The sequence below is a fragment of the Caenorhabditis remanei genome, chromosome II (assembly GCF_010183535.1).
Source record: "Caenorhabditis remanei strain PX506 chromosome II, whole genome shotgun sequence".
NCBI lineage: Eukaryota > Metazoa > Nematoda > Chromadorea > Rhabditida > Rhabditidae > Caenorhabditis > Caenorhabditis remanei.
In genome coordinates, this window is record NC_071329.1 from 4,734,952 (window position 1) to 4,754,230 (window position 19,279).

Genomic DNA, 19,279 nt, shown 5'->3' on the forward strand with positions numbered 1-19,279 from the left:
TCTATTTTTTGACTGAAAAATTGGGAAAAATCGTAAATATTAATCCAAATTTTCTGAAAATTCCAGAAATAAGGCGATTTTCCATAAGTTTTCGAGAAAAACTCCGAATTTTAGTGTTTTCCTGCTACTTTTTGACTGAAAAATCATGCAATCAATCGAAAAAATCTGAAAATTCCAGTAAAAAAAGCGATAAATTCAAAATATCTGAAAATTCCAAAAAAATCTCCAAAATGTCCTTTTTTTCAGAACTTTTCATAATTTTCAACCAACTCCATTGTTCTCTCTGATCGTTTTTCTCTGTTTTCTTGGTGTCTTTGATTTTATGAACTCACATTTTCTAGAATCTTCTTCTTCTTTTTCTAGAAAACGCTATTTCTAAGTATGTCACCGCTAAATCACTCAAATTCTTATTCATCCCAAAATTTTTATTTTTAAATTTTCGTATTCTTGTGTCCTCAAGTACCACCAGCACTCTAACTTTACAACCTTCATAAATCCAAAAGTTGCTAGGTGACCGTATGGAAACAACTCGCGATTTTCCACTTTTTGCTCAACTTTTTCCCATTCTTTCCCTTAAAAAACCCTCAAAAAACCCTCAAAAATCATGTCAACTCTTCAACTATTTCTTCTGATTTTTCTGATTCTCCAAGACTATGAATCCTCGACGTCTTCTGAATCCCCCACGTCTTCAACCCAGAATCCCAAATGTCTCATCGAGTGCCCGACCGGGTATCTCATCGGAAAAACCTCCTGTTTCCAGCTCCTCCCCCCTACCCCATCCCTCAACTCCTATCAATCCGCCCTATCCACCTGTATGTCTGTCCCCCGACAGACCCTGGCGTCCCTCGAAAAATTCCGTGAAGACGTGGCTCTAATCCAGTCAAGTGCCTCGGAGAAGAACGTCAATTGGATATATTCCAATGGAATCGGGTCTCGAAAGGAAAGATTCGAGAAGAGGGCCGATGTTTACAGTATTTGGGATCAGGGACTCGTGAGCGCCCCGATTGTGACGACTGTTGGGATATCGGAGAAGTTTATGAACATTTCCACGTTGTGCATCTTGCCAAGTGAGTTGGTCATGGCCTAGAAAACCAGAACACGGGAAAGTTAGGCTAAGCTTCAAATTGTAAAGCGGTATGCGGAGATCGAGTTAAGAAAGTCTTTGTAGGCGTCTCTGCAAAGTTTGGGTCTTGACGAGAAGTAGATTTACGGGGGAGATTTACGGTGAAGGGTGAAAACCTCACCCTATCAGAGCTCTATAATGCCCCTTGGCTCCACATTTTTTGTATGTTATAGAACAAGTCGAGGGCTACATTTTAGTAGTTGACTACTTTTTTCTAGCACTTTTAGATTTTGAGTTATAGCGATTTTCAGATTGACTTGTTGTGAGTATCTGAAAATCGGGATATCTCAAAAACTGGAAGTGCTAGAAAAAAGTTGTCAATTGCAAAAATGAAGGGCTAGGTGTGGTCTGTAATATGAAGCCAAACTTAGAGAGGTGAGAATAAAACTGAGATTGTAGCGCTATCTGAAACAGAGTTGAGCGGAATGCGGTTTTTGAAATGGCGGAAGGCGGAAGGCGGAAAGCGGAATGAACATTTTTTGGGCGGAAAGCGGAAAGCGGAAGGCGGAATTGTAAAAATATCGGCGGAAAGCGGAGAGCGGAAGGCGGAAGCGAAAATTTTTTGGCGGAAGGCGGAAGGCGGAAAGCGGAATAAAAAAATGCCAAAAGGCGGAAGGCGGAACACAATGTCGCTTTCAAAAATACGATTTTGACCTTATTTTGTAGTAAAAAACACTAAAATGGTTAAATTTGAGTTAAATTTTGTTTTTTTTGATAAACACTGATAGCTTTGCTGCAAAAAACCACAAAAATATCAGTAAATTGGAATAGGTGATCAAATTTTTCAAGCTGAGGAAAAAAATTTCAAACAGCGGAAGGCGGAAGGCGGAAAGCGGAAATAGGAAAATTTTTGGCGGAAACCGGAAAGCGGAAGGCGGAATAAAACATTTTTCGGCGGAGAGCGGAAAGCGGAAGGCGGAAAGAAAAAAGTGGCGGAAAGCGGAAGGCGGAAGGCGGAAGGCGGAATTCCGCTCAACTCTGATCTGAAAATTCCGAGATGTTCAGAAAAAATAAAATTTTTGAATTTCTGAAAAAAAAAATGTTTGCAAATAGAAGGAATTTGTAATCCTGGTATGTTTAGTATTATTTGAAGCATAGCTATAACTATAGGGTGCTCAATAAATCCAAAAGTCGTGTAGATTTAAGGGGAATATTTACGAGAGGTGAATAGCTAAAATTGCCCAACTTTGAGATACTGCTACAGTACTCCCTTATGTCCGAGTGTTTCAGATTTTTAATATGTTATAGAACAAGTCCAGGACTACATTTTACTAGTTGACAACTTTTTTGAACGGACCCTCCCTAGAGAGATATAGGCGATGAAAGGGGCGGGGCTTGAGAGTGCCGATCGGCTAGAGGTAGATAGATGTGGTCAGTGAGCATGTATCTCTCTAGTGTTGGGGTATACAGAAAAGTAGTCAACTACAAAAATGTAGCCCTTGACTAGTTTTCTAACATACCAAAAATCTGAGTCGTGAAACTTCAAGAGTGAGCAGTGACGGGCTCTCAAAGTAGACTATTAAAGGAGAGTTGCTAGGCAACCGTCTACTTTTACACGAAACATGAAATTGACAAATTTTTGTCAGAATCAATGAAAACTGACAAGAATATGTTCAAAATTTGCTAAAATTGGCTGAAAATAATTAAAATCGGCTTAAAATCTGTGAAAATCCACTAAAATCGGTAAATTGGATGAAATCGCTCAAAATTGTTTATCTTTTTTTTAAATCGGCGGAACCGGTTGAAATTGACAAAAATATGATTACAATAAGCTGAAAATCGGCTGAAAAATGGTAAAGCATGACAAACGCGCTCTACTGATAAAATAGTCCTTGTGGGCAACAGAAAAATCAAGTTGATTTGACAAAATAAGATGAAAATCGGTTGAAATCGGAAAAAAATTCACTGAAAACTACCGATCCACCAGTAATATAGCAAACGCGCTCTATTGACAACATCGTTGTGTACTTCACGAGGACAAATCCGTGTAGTCCTCGTGGACAACGGGAAAATAGATTTTTAAAATCACTTATATGGTTGTCCTCGTGAAGTACACAACTGCGCTATCAGTAGAGCGCACTTGCTAAAAATCAGCAAGAATCAGTTGATTTTCTGAACAAAAACGTCAAAAAATCTTCAGAAATACCAAAGAATCGTAAACAGTGCGGCAAAGTTGCAGAAAGGGGCGTGGTCTAAAAGTGGGCGGAGCCTAATTATTATTTTGAGCATCTTTCTGTTGATTTTGTGAACAAAAACATCAAAAAATCTCCAAAATTACCCAAGAACCATAAACCGTGCGGCAAAGTTGCAGAAAGGGGCGTGGCCTAAAAGTGGGCGGAGTCGCACTATGATTCTGTCGAGATTTCTGTCGATTTCAAAGCAAAAAACTTTAAAAAATCAGAATCTCAGAAAAACCGGAAAAACGTGCGCGGATTGCAAAAATGGGCGGAGCTTAAGGTTCTGTTACCAGAAAACGTCTGAAATTTCACAAAATGCGGCAAAGTTTGCCAAAAACGACGCTCGTAGAAACCGTGCGGCAAAATTGCAATTGTGGGCGTGTCCTATTTAAAAAATCCTGTTAATTTTTGAGTAGCAAACGCGCTCTATTGACAACATCCCTTCTCTGCCGCACCGTCGAATGTCGTGTAGTCCTCGTGGACAACGGGAAAAAATGAATTTTCAAATCTCAATCCTAGTTCCTAACCTCCGCTATTTCCAGAATTCTGCCAATCGCCCATCTGTGACGTGGAGCAATTTTTGCTAACCTACGACTACAATCTCCGTTTCTCCTCTTCATCCACTAAATCCCTCTCCCCTCGACAATCCGCTTTTCTCACATGTATTCCGAAGAAACAGGAATTCGAAATAACGTGTGGAACCCTCGGAAACATCTATCCGGAGCCATCGATGATCGATTGTACCCAGACAAGTTTCGAGGAGACTCTAGGCGACGTTCTTCTGCAAGGAGGCGGAATTGTGTCCAGTTGCTCTCAGGGATTCCCACGAGGTGTCCAGTCCTGTGAGCCCGTGAACACGCCTGACGGAGAGCGATTCCAGTTGACATGCAAACCGAGGTGGACAATGTCCACTTGTTGGTACACCCCTGACACCTGTACTCCCAACTACTGTGGAGAACATGGGCGGTGTGTGAGTGTGGTGGGGGAGAGTCGATGTGAGTGTCTTCACGGATGGTCTGGAGATAATTGTCAATGGAATCTGCGAGAGAAGTTTTCAAAAGTCTGGACGTTTCCTGTGTTCACTGGAGTTATCCTGGCGTTGGGCGGGTTCGTCGTACGGTTTGTGAAACGGGCGGTCGCGATTGAGAGGATGGAAATGGAGAATGATGAAGATGTGAGTTGGGGGTGGCCTAGGGTTTCCGGGGCGACGGATCCTAGGCCATGGCCTAGAATTCACAGGAAGAGATTATGCCTATTAGCACTGCACGTGTCAAAACTTTATAAAACAGAATAAACTTTATGAAACATAAAAATTTTCTAGACCACGAACTTGTCAGTTTTGAGAGAAAAAGAGAGAGACCATGTATCTGGCGCGCCGTTTTTGCATTTTTCGGTTTTTGGACATCTGGACCGACAGACTCACGGACAGACTGAAACCTATAAACTTCGAAATCCCTTGAATGTTATATCTACTGGATTACTGTAGCTACAGTAACCAATTTCTACACTAACCCGAATCCTGGGCATCCAGACACACCGACAGACAAATACTCGTGAACGTAAAAAGCCAAAGCTTCGAGCAATCGGATTACTGTAGGTGATGTAACCTTAATTCTACCGTAACCCAATTTGACAGTAACCCATAGCCTAGCCTACAGTAACCCAATTCTGCAGTAACCTGAATTTTGGACATCCAGACGCACAGACTGACATCCGGACATTTGGACACACATACAGACAGAATCCCGCAAACATGAAGCTTCTAGCTAACGGATTACTGTAGCTACAATAAGCCGATGATACCGTAACCCAATTTTACTGTACCTACAGTAACCCGATTCTACAGTAACCCAAATTCTAGACATCCAGACACACAGACAGACATAGAAACATCCGGGCCAACAGTCGCATTGACGGACAGCCGGGTTACTGTAGCTATCCAATAAACCGACGATACCGTAACCCGGCCTAGCCTACAGTAACCCATTATCTACCGTGCCCCATTTCAGGATCCGCAAAGCACGCATCAAACGCTCCGTTCCTACTGTATGTTCGTCGCCGGCATCCTCGTTCTCTTCTCCTCGAATCCCAGCCTGACCAACATCAATCCAACCGCATGTCGCTTCAATTTCATCGCTGTTCACTTCTCTTTTGTATACGGTAAGTGGGGGACATCCGGACTCATTGGGGAAGGACACACAGATGGACAAAGAAATTTCCAGCAATGGTACAATGGTTGCTGGAGGCGTGGAACGTGAATCAAGTGTTGAGATGTGTGCATTTGAATGAGTGGGAGAGGGATTGGAATGGCTTAAGGAGTTGGGGAGTCCGGATTGCGCCGAGAATGGGCGTGTCGGTTGTGATGGTCTCTGTGGCGCTTCTCGTCACTTTTCACGCCGGATGGAACCAGTTGGCTCAGCCGTGGACGTGTGTTGGCGTCATTCGGGAGGAGACGATGACCGTTTGGATTCCGATTTTCTCGATTGTCATCTGCATCTTTTTGTTGGCTGGAGCGGTGTGTGAGTCGAGTTTGTTGATCAAGTTGTGAGTTTTAAAAGAGGGGGGATATCTGGACAGACAGACAGACAGACAGGCAGACGAACAATCAAGAGAATACGGTAATCCCAAGCACAGACACACAGGGAATTCTCTCTGGCGCGCCGTTTTCGCGTTTTAATTTTTTGGGGTTTTCTAGACATCCGGGGCCCACAGACACACAGACAGACTGATAGATCGCAAGAAAATACGAAAATCCAAAAACTTCGAAATTAGGACATCCGGACATTTGGAGAGACAGAAATTTTTGTGAGTCTTGGACATCCGGAGTGACAGACGTACAGACAGACAGACAGACAGAACGGTCAAAGAGTACGGTAATCCCAGGGCATCTAGACTTACAGACATACAGGGAATTCTATGAAAACTAGACATGCGGACTCACAGACATACAGACAAACAGACAGGCAAAAAAGTATCTGGCGCGACGTTTTCACGATTTTGTTTTGGGGGGGGGGTTGGACATCCGGACTGACAGACACAAAGATAGACAAAAATTCCGTCGGGATTACCCTCAGATAGATAGATAGGTAGGGTCAATTGGACTGATAGGCAGAAATGAGGACATCCGGAGCCCACAGACACACATACACACAGACAGAAAACAAGGGAATACGAAAATCCGAAAACTACGAAATTTGGACATCCGGATTGACAGGCGCGCAGACAGACACAAATTAAAGAATATGAAAGTACCAGAATCCGGTATATTACAACATTTGGACATCAGGACTAGACAGACACACAGATAGAGAAACAGTCAGAAAATTCAAAAACTATGAAATTTGGACATCCGGACATTTTTGTGAGTCCTGGACATCCGGATAGACAGACCGACCGGCACACAGACAGACGTACTGAAAATCAAGTTTTGCACCAAGAAATGTATCTGGCGCGACGTTTTCGCGTTTTTATTTTTTGTGGGTTTTTGAACATCCGGACTTATACACGCAGACAGTCAGAAAATTCGAAAATTCGAAAACTAGAAAATTTGGACATCCGGACATTTTTGTGAGTCCTGGACATCCGGATTGACAGACGGACATACGGACATCTGGAAAACCGGATGAGCAGACGAGCCGACAGATTGATATTCATAAAGTGTGGACATCCGGACCGACAAAAACACAGACCGACATCCGTACCCCACAGACACACAGACAGACTTTTCCTTCAGCCGCCGCCCTCTTCTCGGCTACCGACTCGATCTGAGAATCGAGCGTGACTTGGGACACGTCGAAGGACGACGTGTCGAGAAATGCCGTCGGAATGAGATTCTCTGTATGACTGGATTGACACTTTTAATCGTTTTATGGTTATTGACAATCTACTCGGCGGATTATAAGGACGATGTGGTGATTGGGAGGTGAGTACGGTAGGAAGGGGGTACTGTAGGGGTACAGTCTTGTAGATCGAAAATAGGACTACAATTTTCTCAGTGTGAAACACAGAGAGACACAGGGAAGCCGGAGTGTCTGATTGTCTGCGCTCTGCCATCCTCCTCTGAACACGTCTATCTCCGCAGCTATTAACTATACCAAAAAATGTCCAAGTACTAAAATATAGAGCATTAAATTCTACACATTTCAGTAGTTGACAACTTTTTGATAGTGCTGAAACTTGCGGAGATATAGCCTGTATCACATGTCAAACAGTGAATGCCACCTTGCTTCTCTGCGACTCTTATATCTCGCTAGGGAGGTGTCGTACGGAAAAGTTGTCACTATAAAAATGTAGGCCTCGACTTGTTTTATAACATACCAAAGATTTGAATCATCCGGGCAAAAGGGAGTACTGTAGCAATATCTCAAAGTTGGGTGATTTTAGCTCCTGGAACACCTCTCGTAAATATCCCCCGTAAATCTACACGGCTTTTGGATTTTGCCATAAAAGAGCCCTAGTTGAGTCTGAAATTCATTATGGTGTTAATCTAATCAAAAATGTAAAAACCGAAGTTTTAAAAAATAATTTTTGTCAAAATTTTATTCAAAAATTTCTGAAAATCTTTGAAATTTCAGAGGGTGTAACTGTATTAGTTTTTGTCCAATTTTTGAAAATTTTATGTTATGTTATGATACAAAGCCTGTTTGAAATTATACCAAAAATTTGAGCGCGTTAGATTAAACCGGACGATGTTAAGCCCTTTCAAAGTTTCATCAAATTTCAACTAGAGCCTAGTAGACCCGGCTCGCCGCGCTATATCTCTCTAGGTTTCGGTCCGGCAAAAAAGTGGTAAACTACAAAAATGTACCCCTAGACTTGTTTTATAACATACCAAAAACTTGAACCCGTGTGACTTAACCGGACGATGATGAACCTTTTCAAAGTTTGCCAACTTTTCCAAATTCGACTTGATCCTGGTAGACCGGCTCGCCGCGCTATACCTCTCTAGGTTTCGGTCCTACAAAAAAGTGGTCAACTACAAAATTGTAGCCCGAGACTTGTTTTATAGCATAACAAAAGTTCGAGACCGTAGGACCATACCAGACACTGTTAGTGACACTCAAAGTTAGCTAATTTTCAAAATTTTCCAGCTTAACCGTACTGATGTCTTTAATCTACTCGCTCTTCTCATTCTACCAAGAAGTGGAAACATGTCCAGAGGTAAGTCTGTCTGTCCATTCACACCTCCATATATCCAGAAGTCCAGGATCGTGCCATGTGGATAACCATTCTTCAACGCTACCTTCCCACTCGATTCGCTCCTTCCTACAACCCGGAATCGATGTGGACGACTGAAGAAGTTCGAGAGATGTACTCAATGCCGAAAGCACTACGAGATCAAAAGTATCGAGATTATGTCTCAAAAAATCAATATCTTCATCTTCATCATCGATGGGATCTCGAGTTGAATAAGGTGTTGGCTGCTGACAATCAGATGACCATTGATGAGGCGTTGGTTAGAGTTTTTTGTGAGGAGATGAATCGGTTAATGGAGAATAATGGGACGATAAGACAAAGGATTTATGTGCAGTGAGTAAATGCGCTCTATTGATAAGCGGTTGGAGGGAGAGGGAGACGCAGAGAAGCTAGAGTGTCTGGCGCTCTCCTCTATTTCCCCAGCCATTAACGATTTCAAACAGTTTTCAGCTACTGAAATATAGAACATAAAATTCTACATATGTTAGTAGTAACCTAACAAGCAAAAATCCGAAAGTTGTGTACATTTACGGGGGGATTTTTACGAGAGGTGTTCCAGGAGCTAAAATCACCGAGACCTGAGACATTGCTACAGGACTCCCTTATGTCTGGGTATTCCAGATTTTTGGTATGTTATAGAACAAATCCAGGACTACATTTTACTAGTTGAAAACTTTTTTGTCCGACACCTCCCTAGCGAGATATAAGAGACGCAGAGAATCTGGGTTGTCTCCACTGTTTGACATGTGATATAGGCTATGTCTCCGATATCTCCACAAGTTTTAGCGCTATCAAAAAATTTTCAACTATTAAAATATAGAGCATTAAATTCTACATATTTTACTAGTTGAAAACTTTTTGATAGTGATAAAACTTGCAGAGATATAGCCTATATCACAAGTCAAACAGTGAAAACAACCTAGATTCTCTGCGTCTCTTATATCTCGCAAGGGTGGTGTCATACCAAAAAGTTGTCAACTAGTAAAATATAGGCTTGGATATTTTCTATAACATACCAAAAATCTGAAAAAACCGGGCATAAGGGAGTCCTGTAGCAGTATCTCAAAGTTGGGCGATTTTAGCTATTCTAACCTCGTAAATATCCCCCCGTAAATCTACACGACTTTTGAATTTTCGGATTTTCGCGCATTCCACAGTTATAACTATGCTGCAAAAAATACTGAAAATATCAGATTTACAGTTTTTTTTCAAAAAGATCAAAATTTCCAAAAAACTTTTTTTTTTTGAAAATTTAATTTTTTCTGAAAATCTCGGAACTTTCAGATAGTGTAACTATGTCAAGTTCAGTCAAATTCTAAAAAGTTTAATACAAAATTAAAGAACACACCTAGCTCTTCATTTTTGCAATTGACAACTTTTTTCTAGCACTTGCAGTTTTTGAGATATACCGATTTTCAGATGAGATACCCTCTTGTTCTCTGAAAATCGCTATAACTCAAAATCTAGAAGTGCTAGAAAAAAATTGTCAACTAGTAAAATGTAGGCCTAGGCGTGTTCTATAACATACAAAAAATTTGGAGCCAAGGAGCATAATAGGACTCCGTGGCGCTATCTTAAAGTAGGGAGGAGGGAGGTTTCCATCTTCCCCGTAAATCCACTTCTTGTCAAGACCCAATTCTTTGCAGAGACGCCTACAAAGACTTTCTCAACTCCATTCCCGACATCGATCCGCGTACCGAAAAGGGGCGTGTCCAAGCCCGTCTCGAATTGGTCACCCTTGCAGCCGACGCTCCGATCGGCGTGAAACTCGCCAAATTTTTCATCGTTCCCGGCTTCGACATTTTCGAACCGGATACTTCAGAAGACGTCGACGGTGGGAATCTGAATCCAGATGAACGACAACATCGACGTCTTCTAAACGAGAGAATCCGGATGGAAGAATATCGAATTATGAGGGAGGAGGCACACGCGCAAGCCGTTTTTATCAATTCTAGTATTCACTTTCGGTATTTTGGAAATGAAATTGTTCGTTAGGCGGGGTGGGGTGGCCTAGCTTTTTCTAGGCCACGGCTATTTTTTTCTATTTTTGACATTTTCACCAAATTGCAAAAATGGGGGGACTAGTTTTTGGGATTTTTTCATAAATTTTCTTTTTCATTTTCAGTGGGGGACTAGCTTTTTCTTTTTCATTTTCGAGGACTAACTTTTTTTAAATTTAAATTTATTGTTTTTTGTCAGGCTTATAGATCTCTTTGAAAGTTGTAAGAATAAACTTTCTTGTTGAAATTTTTTTGTTTTTTTTCAAATGAAAACTAAAAAGATGGCCTAGGAAACTCAAAAACTGAAAAACTCGGCCATAGGTCGTTTAGACGGCAAAATTGGAAAAAAAAACGTCTAAAAAGCAAGATTTGAACTTTTTCCGGAGTCGCGTTGCGTGCGCGTCGCGGTTTTTAAACCGTTGTGCGATGGAGCGCGATTCCGCTGTGAATATGTGATGGCCGAGTTTTTACAGTTTTTGCACATTCTAGACCACGGTCACCGTTACCACCGAAAACTGGAAAAAATTTAATTTTTTTTCCCAAAAATTGTAATTCAAATCACAGACAAAAAAGAAACGAAAAAATGAAATTATTTCTTCGATGACACCTCCGGCAGTGCATTCTTGATCTCTTGCGGGATCGTATCGACATATTCTTGATGTTTGACCCACGGCGCCGTCGCCAACACACCGCCCGTGTTATTCAACTGAACATCCGACTCATAACGGATGTCTCTTCCAGAAATATCCGTCAATTTGCCTCCAGCGGCGTGAAGGACCGCCTCCACTGCACACGTGTCCCATTTCTTGCATCCGGCACTTGCGAACACATACGCGGCGCATCCTTCCAGCACTTTCAGCACTTTGAATCCGGCTCCGCCCACTTTTTCGACGCTATCCGCCAGATTTTTGTGTTTGAGCGCTTCGAGAGCACTGGAGACCGACTCGCTGAGATGGCTTCGCGTTGTGACGACCACTTTTTGAGCGTTTTCTGAAAAAAACGAGGATTTCAGGGGAAATTTCGGAAAATAGGCCACGCCCACAATTGCAACATTGCCGCACGCTTTTAGTTGAGCTCCAAAATTCCTTTGAGTTTAAAAAAAAATTTCTGGCATTTTCAGGTAAGAGAGCCCTCAAAATAGCAAAAACATTTCGATTTTGTAATTAAGCTCCGCCCATTTTCGCAACGTTTTTTTTCGGTTTTTTTTGAGATTTAGATTTTTAAAGTTTTTTGTCTCGAAACCGACAGAAATCCCTTGCAGGATCGTAGTTTAGCTCCGCCCACTTTTAGAATTTTCGGGAAGTAGACCACGCCCACACTTGCAGTTTTGCCGCACGCTTATAGTTGAGCTCCGCGCCAGTTTTTTGCAAGTTTGCCGCATATTTTACTTTTTTTTTTGAAATTTCAGACGTTTCCTGGAGACAGAACCTTCAAAATAGTCAGACATTTCGATTTGTAATTAGGCTCCGTCCATTTTCGCAATTTTGCCGCACAGTTCATTTATAGAGTAAAAATCGGCAAAATATATTTCAACTTTTAAAAATTCCTAAACCACGCCCCTATGGCAGCAATTTTCATTTCAAACCATGCACTAAAATTGCAAAATATGGGCGTGGCCTCCTTACACCACTCAATTTGACTTCTCGCGTGTTTTCGACGTAATTTGCATGAAATCATCGCGCCTTTTCGTTTACGGTCAGATGACGCCACCCCTCGCCTAAAATAGTGATTTGATCTGGACGGTGCGGGAATAAAAATGATATCATTAAGCATGATGATATCGTTATCCAATTAGATATCGTCATGGATCAAAAACTAAAAATTTTTAGTCCAGAATGTTCAAAAACTCAGTTTTTTGCTTATTTTTAGCAAGTGCGCTCTACTGATAGCGCAGTTGTGTACTTCACGAGGACAACAATACAGATTTTTAAAATGTATTTTTTTTGTCCACAAGGACTACACAACGATATTGTCAATAGAGCGCGTTTGCTACTTTCGACGGTTTTCAGGGAATTTCTACCGATTTTCAGCTTATTTTGCCAAATCAACTCGATTTTTCTGTTGTCCGCGAGGACTACACAACTATGTTATCAGCAGAGCGCGTTTGCGGTTTTCCCTGTTTCAGTCGATTTGAAGCAATTTCGAGAGAATTCAGCTAATTTTAAACCTATTTTAAGCGATTTTAAGCCGATTTTCAGACAAATTCGGTTATTTTCAACCAATTTCAGCAGAATTTGAGCGTATTTTTGTTAGCTTTCATCGATTTTGACCGATTTTAACAGATTTTTAGCGTATTTGGCAAATCAACTCGATTTTATAGTTGATCGCGAGGACTAAACAACTGTTATCAGTGGAGCGCGTTTGTCATGCTTACCATTTTTCAGAAGATTTTTAGCGATTTCGAGCGATTTCAGCCAATTTTCAAACGATTTCAGCTAATTTTCACAGATTTTAAGCCAATTTTAGTCGATTTTTAGACAAAATTGACCATTTTCAACAATTCAAACCGATTTTAAGCAATATAAACTGATTTTAATCAATTTTCAACAGATTTTAGTTGATTTTCAGCCGATTTTCAGACAAAATTGACTATTTCAAGCGAATTTCATGCCTATGTTGAATAATTTTTCACCATTTTTTGCATTTTCAGCTCCCTTACCAGTACCCAGAACCAACCCATAGCAGGAACGACGATGTTATCAGTAGAGCGCGTTTGCGGTTTTATTCTTCAGCGATTTATAGCAATTTCGAGCGATTTTAGCCAGTTTTCAGCCGATTTTAGTCGGTTTTTAGCATATTTTTGTGATTTTCGACAAGTTTCCATCTTCCTTACCAGTAGCCGGAACCAATCCATGCACCCCACACCCTCTAATCGCCCAAACAGTTCTTCCGCTCGTCGAATGATACGGTTGATGAATAATTCCAGCAACCGGACGTCCCTTATAGGCGATTCCGATGAGAACGGTGACCTGTTCCAACAACGCGAGATTCTTATTCTTGACGGCGAGTGCCACTTCAGAAGTTCCGTCAAGTGGATCAACCCAAACGACCACTTCGTTCTCTTTAATTTCTTTCAACTCATTGCTCATAAGACGGTCGGTAAAGAGCACGTCTTCATTGAATCCCATTTCGAGCTCCGGGCACGCCGTGGTGTCTTCCTGGAAATTGAAAAAAAGAACAATTTTTTTTTCAAAAATTCAAAAAATTTCACATAACAAACGCGCTCTACCGCACTTGCGTAGTTTTGTTCGAAAGAGCGCGTTTTTTTTTTACTGAAAAATCGGCAAAAAGTCTGAAAATTTCAGAAAAAAACGATTTTCTATCAATTTACGAGAAAAAAACTCAAAACTTTATCGTTTTTCTGCTGTTTTTGACTGAAAAAAGAGAAAACCGTGGTACTGTCGAAAAAATAAAGTTTCGACAAGGATTTCAAAAAAAAATTTCGCGGGCTGGAACAAGCAAGCGCATAAAGTTCTGGGCGGAGCTTAAATCTGCAAGCGGCGCGGTTCTTAATTTGAAAAAAACAACTGAAATTAGAAATGCGGCGATTGCAGTTTAAGCTCCGCCCAGAACTTTATGCGCTTGCGTGTTCCAGCCCGCGAAATTTTTTTTTGAAATCCTTGTCGAAACTTTATTTTTTCGACAGTATTTATCCGAATTTTCTGAAAAATTCAAGAAAATGAAAAAAAATCGATTTTAGAGAAAAAAACTCAAAAAAAATCTGAAAATTCCAGGAAAAATTCCAGAAAACAGGCGATTTTACATCAACTTTCGAGAAAAAAACTCCAATTTTTTGTTTTCTCGCAAATGTTTTTAATGAAAATTGGGAAAACTAAGGTTTTTACCCAAATTTTCTTAAAAATAAGACCAAAAATCTGAAAATTTCAGAAAAAGCGGGTTTGCATCGATTTTTCGAGAAAAAAATTCGAAATTTCAAATAATTTCACAAACAAATCGCGCTCTGCCGCACTTGCGCAACTCTCAGCGCGCATCCCGTGTAAATTCGCAATAGAGCGCATTTCCTCTCTTACCTCTTCGCCGATAATCGTGATATTCTGAAAATTCTTCTGCAGAGACTGAACGATACAGTATTGCGCACGACGATCCGCCTCGGTTTGTGGATCGTATCCGGTACCCGATTGTTCTGATTTATCGATTATTTTGAGATCACCGCCGGCCATTACATTCTGGAAAAATTGGAGTGAAAATTTTGGATTTTTCACGATTTTCAATTAAAATTTGTACTAGCACGGTACACTTCTTCCAACTGGGCTAATTCTCATATGCTATGGGATCATTTGCTATAACTCAAAATGCTATTTTTGCTCAGTTGCTATATAGTCTCTTTTGCTATATGAAGTGCCTCTTCTGCTATTTTGGCTCATCTGCTATGGAAATGGGGTTCCTTGCATGGCTCAAATGCTATCATCTGGCTCATATGCTATGGCCGAACTCATATGCTATAAAATGCTCTTTTACTATGAAAATTAAAACCCGAATGGGTACTATTTTCCAAAGTCCAGAAAGAAGAGTAATCGGAAGCGAGGGACCTCAATATGATAATATGGTATCGGAATGAAGGCTCCAGTATGATTTCATAGCTATTAGGTAGATATACCAACAAGATAAGTTTTCATTCAGTTAGTGACAAAACAAGAGGGAAATCTGGAAATTTCATCAGGTCAAGCAGAGATAGAAAAAAAGTCGGAAAATTCAGTAGTGAAATTGAGTTCAATATTCGATGAATTGGATAAAATATCGTTTCCTAACGTTTTTATTCACTTTTTCTCAGTAGGTCTGAAGTGCTCAGTATTTACTAAGAAGGTACAATTTTTGACATATCTCGAAATTTTTTCGACTTGCGTAAATGGACTATAGAAGACTTTTTAAAAACCTTTTTCTCTTGTTATAGTGCGCTTTGAATAACTTCATGACACTTTCTTTTCAATTCCGAACAGGCAATTTTTTCAAATGTTTGCTAATTTCTCTCATGTTTTGGCTGCCTGTGTATAAACGTTGAATACTCAGTCAACGCTCGCATTGCTGTTCTGTTGTCAGGGCAACAGCCAAAATTGACTAAAATTCGGACTATTTTTTAAAGAATTTCTCGCCAGTTGTTTCTGTCTTTCATTCGTAAGTTTATTTTTCTAGCCGGTTTTTGCATTTATATAGTTTAGACATTGTCAGCAAAATTTGCATCATGCGTGCTCAGTTACTAAATTTTGCTCATTTGCTATGCCCGTTGGCCTAAGATTGAACGTAACGCATGTTTTAATGGATATTTTAGGATGTAAAAGTGTAATTTAATACACTTTTTCCTTATTCACGAGCGTCGAGAAACTTTTTTTTACAAATCTCAGTTTACCGTTGGTCTAACAGCGTTTTTTTCCCTTTTTTGCACTTATCGACATGCTTTTGTGGAAAAATTGTCAAAAAATGGGGGAGAAATGTAGAAAAATGGGAGAGAAACATGTAAAAAAAACATTTTTCACCGTTCGTGCAAAAATGCATTAAAATACTCTTTTACATGACCTGAATAACCCCATTAGCTGTTTTTATTAATTTCCTAACTGTTATCAGTACATTTTTTCGATTTTTCGGGTTTTTAGGCGAACAAAAAAAAGTTTTCGGGTATTTTTTAGGCGACCGAAAAAAAAATTATTTTCTTTTTACTAGAGGTCCGTTTGATTAACAAAAAACATGAAAAAGTCCTAAAATATCCATTAAAACATGCGTTACGTTCAATTTTAGGCCAACGGGCATAGCAAATGAGCAAAATTTAGTTACTGAGCACGCATGATGCAAATTTTGCTGACAATGTCTAAACTATATAAATGCAAAAACCGGCTAGAAAAATAAACTTACGAATGAAAGACAGAAACAACTGGCGAGAAATTCTTTAAAAAATAGTCCGAATTTTAGTCAATTTTGGCTGTTGCCCTGACAACAGAACAGCAATGCGAGCGTTGACTGAGTATTCAACGTTTATACACAGGCAGCCAAAACATGAGAGAAATTAGCAAACATTTGAAAAAATTGCCTGTTCGGAATTGAAAAGAAAGTGTCATGAAGTTATTCAAAGCGCACTATAACAAGAGAAAAAGGTTTTTAAAAAGTCTTCTATAGTCCATTTACGCAAGTCGAAAAAATTTCGAGATATGTCAAAAATTGTACCTTCTTAGTAAATACTGAGCACTTCAGACCTACTGAGAAAAAGTGAATAAAAACGTTAGGAAACGATATTTTATCCAATTCATCGAATATTGAACTCAATTTCACTACTGAATTTTCCGACTTTTTTTCTATCTCTGCTTGACCTGATGAAATTTCCAGATTTCCCTCTTGTTTTGTCACTAACTGAATGAAAACTTATCTTGTTGGTATATCTACCTAATAGCTATGAAATCATACTGGAGCCTTCATTCCGATACCATATTATCATATTGAGGTCCCTCGCTTCCGATTACTCTTCTTTCTGGACTTTGGAAAATAGTACCCATTCGGGTTTTAATTTTCATAGTAAAAGAGCATTTTATAGCATATGAGTTCGGCCATAGCATATGAGCCAGATGATAGCATTTGAGCCATGCAAGGAACCCCATTTCCATAGCAGATGAGCCAAAATAGCAGAAGAGGCACTTCATATAGCAAAAGAGACTATATAGCAACTGAGCAAAAATAGCATTTTGAGTTATAGCAAATGATCCCATAGCATATGAGAATTAGCCTTCCAACTGCGCTCTACCAAAACCGAAGAAAATAGTATGCGAAATTGAGAGACACAGAGAAAAAGAGACATTATTCAAAGGCATTTCGGTGGAGCGCAGTAGTAAGAACTGTGCCGAGCTGATAATCAAAATTTGTGACTGAAATTTGAAAAAAGCACCTTTTTGAAAATTTCTAGACTGTCTGTATGTCCGGATGTCCGGATGTCCGACGACACAACTTTAAGCCATTTTTGCCAGTTTTTAACCAATTTTTGTTGGAAATTTTTTGTTTTTGATGTTGAAAATGTCAAAAATCTCGATTTTTGTGAGTTTTTTCCTGTCAGTTACAGCGAAAATCGTTTAAAATTCGAAAATTTAAGCTAATATTCGTTTTTTAAATGTTTTTGGTGAACTTTGAGCAATTTTTGCTGGAAAAAACGTGGAAAATTCGTCGGAAATCGCTAGAAATGTCTTCGACGATTTTTTGTATTTTTTTTTTGGTTTAGAACTAAAAATTGGCACGAAATTGTTATTTTTCCTGTTATTTTGTCAGAAAGTAGTGAAAAAATGCAAAAAATAAATTTTTGACCAATTTAAACAAATTTGTGATCGAAAAATTAAAATTTTGACTATAAAAAAGTTGAAAATCACGATTTTTCAAAGTATTTTGTCTAAAAATCAGGAAAAAATTGGTGAAAAAAATTCGGTCGAAATCTGGTTTTTTTTTAGTTTTGGGTATTTTTGAATGATTTTTCAACGAAATTTTGGCTGAAAAAAGCAATTTGGCCAAGAAATTCGATTTTTTCAGAAAAAAAATTGAAAAATCGAGAAAAATCTGTAAATTTCGAAAACGAAAAAAAAAATCTGTAAATTTCGAAAAAACTGGTTGTCCATGATTTTTGAGAGTTTTTTTGTGTTTTTTCCAGCTAATAAAGGTTATAATTTCTATTAAATGAACTTCTGGAGCCATTTTTGAATTAAAAGACGAAAAAAAAAGTTCTTCAAAAATCTAAATTTTCAGCGGAATTTAGGGGATTTTCAGTCATTTTTCTCGAGTATTTCTACTTTTTTACAGTTCTTCTCAATTTTTATCACATAAAAATAATTAAAACCCACTTTTATAATGCCTCCGGCGGCTTCCGACACCCGAATCGACGAGGCGACAAGACGCGTGAGGAAGCTCGCTTTGTTGAACATTTCCACTTGTGACGCACTCATTGAATCCCTCGTTTTCTCTCTTTTTTTCCCTTTTTTTTGATCTCCGCCCTCTTTTTCTCTAGAAGAAGATCTCTTTTCTAATCACTTTTTATTCGAGGCGAGAGAGTATGGAAGATGAAGAGAGTGCAGAGAAACAGAGAAAGTGATTGCGTACAATGCATGAAATCTGACGACATAATTTGGTGCAGCGTGGATTCAGGGGGAATCCTTCTGATGAAGACGTGGCGTGGAGTTAGAAGTGAAAAAGTGGGAAAAATAATAAAAAAGACTCCGCCCACGTTGAAGTCATGCCCCTTTTCCAAATGTTGCCAGTAAAATTTGTTAAATTCGGTTTTGTGTTTTTTTTTGCCAAAAAAACGGTTGAGGTCATATTTTTTGGTCTTTTTGAAAGTTTTTCTTATGAAAAATTGAATACTTTCGACCAAAAATGGTCCTTTTTGACAACTTTTGCTCGAAAATTAATTTTTTCCAATTTCAAAATTAATTTTAAAATCAAAAATGTTGAAATTTTCAGTCAAGAGCTCAGCTATAAAACAAAAGCGGGCTCAAAATTTACAACTTTTAGCATAAAATCCCAAAAAAATCAATAAAAACTCCACTTTTCCTCTAATGAATTTTTTTTCGGCAAAGTTTTTCTCAATTTTTGAAAAAAAAACTTATAGTCCAAATTCCTACAACCTTTTATTACTTTCAACAAAACAAAACTTGCTTAAGCAGCCACCTATTTTATGCATAACATTTTCAAAAATCGATTTAAAAACCATGTTTTTGCTAATCCACGCGGCGGAGTTGCAAGGTGGGCGTGGCCTACTCACAACTTGTCAGAGAGCTGCAAGTGCGCCCTGTGGGATTCAGCGA

General features: G+C 39.3%; 2 protein-coding genes across 2 annotated transcripts; one reads left to right on the top strand and one right to left on the bottom strand.

Moving 5' to 3' along the window:
* Positions 1–604: 604 nt before the first annotated feature.
* On the top strand, positions 605–10,491 carry GCK72_004549 (uncharacterized protein; the record flags this gene model as incomplete). Its single annotated transcript, XM_053724752.1, has 8 exons — positions 605–1,067; positions 3,843–4,474; positions 5,310–5,460; positions 5,523–5,844; positions 7,034–7,222; positions 8,391–8,460; positions 8,507–8,829; positions 10,143–10,491. 8 exons carry the CDS (start codon positions 605–607, stop codon positions 10,489–10,491), a joined length of 2,499 nt encoding a protein of 832 aa, XP_053588946.1.
* Positions 10,492–11,085: 594 nt separating this feature from the next.
* Positions 11,086–18,421, bottom strand: GCK72_004550 (uncharacterized protein; the record flags this gene model as incomplete). The annotated part of the gene is made up of 4 exons (XM_053724753.1): positions 11,086–11,486; positions 13,330–13,654; positions 14,528–14,683; positions 18,320–18,421. 4 exons carry the CDS (start codon positions 18,419–18,421, stop codon positions 11,086–11,088), a joined length of 984 nt encoding a protein of 327 aa, XP_053588947.1.
* Positions 18,422–19,279: the final 858 nt, after the last annotated feature.